This window comes from Mus caroli, chromosome 10 (assembly GCF_900094665.2).
Source record: "Mus caroli chromosome 10, CAROLI_EIJ_v1.1, whole genome shotgun sequence".
Taxonomy (NCBI): Eukaryota; Metazoa; Chordata; class Mammalia; order Rodentia; family Muridae; genus Mus; species Mus caroli.
Window position 1 is genome coordinate 96,629,196 of NC_034579.1, and position 4,108 is coordinate 96,633,303.

General features: G+C 37.9%; 1 protein-coding gene across 1 annotated transcript in view; it reads right to left on the reverse strand.

Moving 5' to 3' along the window:
* Positions 1-274: 274 nt before the first annotated feature.
* Positions 275-4,108, reverse strand: part of Lrriq1 (leucine rich repeats and IQ motif containing 1) — a 24,548-nt gene continuing 20,714 nt past the window's right edge. Inside the window, exon 8 of the mRNA XM_021175233.2 lies at positions 275-1,988. Within this exon, the coding sequence (XP_021030892.1) occupies positions 321-1,988 (1,668 nt within the window). The 3' untranslated portion in view covers positions 275-320. The remainder of the gene's footprint in view (positions 1,989-4,108) is intronic.

The window sequence follows — 4,108 nt, forward strand, 5'->3', positions numbered from 1 at the left end:
AACTCCTAAAGAGGAAAAGCACTAAATGTTCTTATCTAATTCTAATCATAATTTCCAGATGTTCTTACAGGGCATTAAATCAGGGCCTAAGACACTGAAAAAATTCAATCAAAGCTCTTTAGACTGCTAAGATGGATAAGGTCCTGATAAACTCTACTTGAGGACTTAAAAATATTAGCTCTCTAAAAGGAGACAGTATTTCATTACTATTTCACTAGTAACTCCATTTATTAAGATGCAGAATTCTTATATATAAGACCATTGAAAGGTCAAATTACATTATCAGAAGTTCATTTTCATTCAACCTAAAAATAGTATTGCTAAATTATAAATACCTGCTTTAAAGTTTTCCAAGGGCCATACTGGAGAATGGCTGATGGATCTAAAGGAGGCATTGTATTTGGTGGGCACTTCACAAGTCTCCTTTTTTTAACAATTTTCTTATGTTGATTTTGCTCAAAGATTTCAGCCCAGGGTTTAAATGCTTTTACCCAAGCTAGTCTCCTTTCCTCAACTGAAGAGAAAACTGTTATCTGTGAAACAGAGCAAGTCAGGACGCCATCACCTTCAGCCTTTGTCTGCTTTCCTTGTTCCAGAGCTTCTTGGATTTCAGATTTAGGAGAGTCTTGCACTTCTTCAGAGGCCACGAGGTTATTAGCACTGTGACTACCAGCTTCTTCACTGAGAGCAAGCTTGCCTGAGGCAGAATCCTGCAGGTCTGCCTTGCCTTCTGTATGCACAGAGGCATCTGCGTTAATGACTGCAGCATCACAGGACAGCACACCTTCTTCTGGGATTTCCTCAATTCTTTCTGATTTTAAATCAGGCTCTTGGTCTTCTTCTAGTGTTACACTTCTTTCTACAGGTTCAGGATTGTCTGGTGTCAGTGATGGTAGGCTTTTCTGCATGGAAATAGGTGAGCTATTATTCTCATCTGATGGCCCATCTTGCTGTGTCATCTCTCTGATTTCTATCTCTTCAGCCAATCCCAACCGAGTCTCCTCCATGACTCCTTGTACTCCTTTACTGTCTTCTGCACTCACTTCTTGATTGAATCCAAATAGTTTTGCGGTTTCTTGTCCCACCTTCTCCTCCGTGACATGCTCCACATGCTCCTCTGTCTGAGTATCAGACTCTAGTCCTTGCCCCGGGCACTGTTCATTCACACTTTCCTTTAGGTTGGAGTTTTCCAATTCCTTTTTTTGGTCTACATTTTCAGTGTTAGATTCTTGGTCAGAAGATTGTTCTGAACATTGGTTTTTTGATAAGTTTTCATTGATTTTTAATTTTGGTAAACTTTCATTTTTCTCGTTCATTTTTAATTCTACCAAAAATGCCTGGTTTGGTTTTAATTTTATTCCTGTTGATTCCTTCAACGCAAGCTGCTGCATGTGTGTGTTTTCTCTCTTGTTTAATTGCTGAGCGATGTAAACATCTTCTTGCTTCTTTGAGTTGCTGTCCACTGACTCTTTGGCTATAGTGCCCTTACCCTTTGGCACATGTGCAGTAGCTTGCTGCTTGCCATGGCAATCTCCTTTCTTTAAAGCACAGGTAATGATCAGTGGTGAGTGGGCATGTTCCCTCAGTCTTATCATTTCCTTGCTTTGTTGCTCTTCTCTCTCTTGTCTCAGGATGTTCTTTTTCTCTTCATATTCCCTCTCTCGTCTTCTCCTCTCCTCCAGCATCTTCTTCTTCCTCTCCTCCTCTACCTTCTGCTCCTCTTCAATTCTCCTCCTCCTTTCTTCCTCCTTCTGTCGTATCTTTGCCTCCTTCTCTTTCAACTCCTGTGCTCTCCTCCTCTTCTTTTCCATTTGCTCTTTTATGATTGGGCTATATTTTCGGTAAGTTACTGATGCTCTATAAGTGGCTTGAATTTTTACAGCTGCATCATACTGCAGTTTGAATAAATGTGCCTTTTCTTTTTCTTGTAGCTCACTTAGTCTTGTTCTCTCCTCCTCCATTTGTAAGTGCAAGTTTCTGATATGTTCCTAAAACAGAGAGAGTTATGAGCATCAGATAAATCTATAACTTTGTAAGTGTACTAAATGTACTATAAACCCTAAATGAGGGGTGAAAGTGCTCTAGAATTCCCTGAGGAAGACTAGTCACTTGTTTCATAGGAAATTCGTTTTTTTTAAATACTTAGAAGATTTGGGTCTCACTGGAATGTTGATAATACAGTTAAGTTATGAGCCAATGAGTTAATTATAAAGGAAATATCGGGCTGGTGAGATGGCTCAGTGGGTAAGAGCACCCGACTGCTCTTCCGAAGGCCCAGAGTTCAAATCCCAGCAACCACATGGTGGCTCACAACCATCCGTAACGAGATCTGGCACCCTCTTCTGGAGTGTCTGAAGACAGCTACAGTGTACTTACATATAATAAATAAATAAATCTTAAAAAAAATAAATAAAGGAAATATCTGCAGATGAAAAGCACTTAAAGATGAAACAGGGAAACACTTAGGGGAAAACAGGCCTAAATCCAGTAGCAGGGTTGGGGTGGGGTCTCAGTCTTCCTGATATGGATGCTGTGATAGTGGAGCCTCAGAATGAGACCCCTTCTGAAGCAGAATGTCAGCAAGGACAAGGTATCCTTGGACAGACACCAGTATGGGGGAGCTTTGACCCAGTCACACATCTTATCCCTTCTAAATCTCATGAGAGGTAGAAAACACAGAAAAGAATATCATCACTTCTGTGAGCTGAAAAACAAAAACATTATCAACAGAACTCTAAAATAGAAGCAAAAAGACAAAAAAGATTCATCAAATACTTAAGGATAATTTGCAGGCAGGTAGATTCAACAAGTAAACAGTTAGATGCTGGGTTAAACTTTCAACATGACATTAACCTGTCAGAAAAATGTGTCAACCAGAATAATTTTCTATAAAAATGAGAGGTAAGATGGGAGGTGACACCCAGAGGAGGACTCCCCCTCTTCAAAAGATAAGGGGAAAGTGGAATTGGGGGAGGACTTGAGTGAGGGGACACTGGAGAGAGAAAAGGCTGGTATTGGGTTGTCTAGTGAATAAATAAATAAATGTAATAAAATGCTGCCATAAAATAGAGAGGCATGTGTTAAATAAAATTAGATCCACTTTTAAAAACAATGGTGGTTAGTAGTCTAAAAAAAATGCTTCTGTAAAAGTTTGTTTAAGATCAACAAAGATAGAAAATATGTATCAGGAATAAAATAGATCAACCCAGGAAAGTTGATATATGACTAAGTAGGTATTCCAGAATAAAGATCTGAGAAGAAAATCAAGCTGGATGTAACACAAAAATATATTTCTAGGCAGCACCCATAGGAAAAAGAGTGGAGGGAACTCTCCACACACCGGACACATTTACACAGCTACCCAAAGCACAGAAATCTCCATGGAAACACGAAGTACTTTCTGTTTTGTTTATATCTAGCCTCTCAGTTAAATGTTTGACACATACTTAAAAATGACTAAATATCTGCGAACCAATACATACTGTGAAAATCTTAATGCCTCATTAGAATATATGGATTAAACATGAAATTTGTCATCACTAAAATGAATGAGAATACAGTGAAATTATATCATTGAATTGTCAAGAGATAATAGAAACAGGGCTGCATTTCATGTTCAAATAAAGTCAAAATTAAAGTAAAAAGTTTCCTAATGCATAAAGATTGAAAAAAATTTTCTATTCAAAAATAACTTTTTCTGGCACATAAGTATACATAGCAGTAAATGTGAAATTAATACAGAGACTAGAGAGACCCAGGATGTTAACACTGAGGAAGAACAGAGTCATGGAGTCAAGTCATTTGCTCTTTCTCTTCTAATTTTTTTTAAGGAAGGGATTATTTATTTATTTATTTATGTATTTATTTATTTATTTATTTATTTATTTTTTCCAATTTATTTTTTTTTAATTAGGTATTTTCTTCATTTACATTTCAAATTTTATCCCCAAAGTCCCCCAGACCCCCCTCCCACTCCCCTACCCACCCACTCCCACTTCTTGGTCCTGGCATTCCCCTGGTTCTTTTTTTTTTTTTTTAAATATTTTTATTACATATTTTCCTCAATTACGTTTCCAATGCTATCCCAAAAGTCCCCCATAGCGCCCCC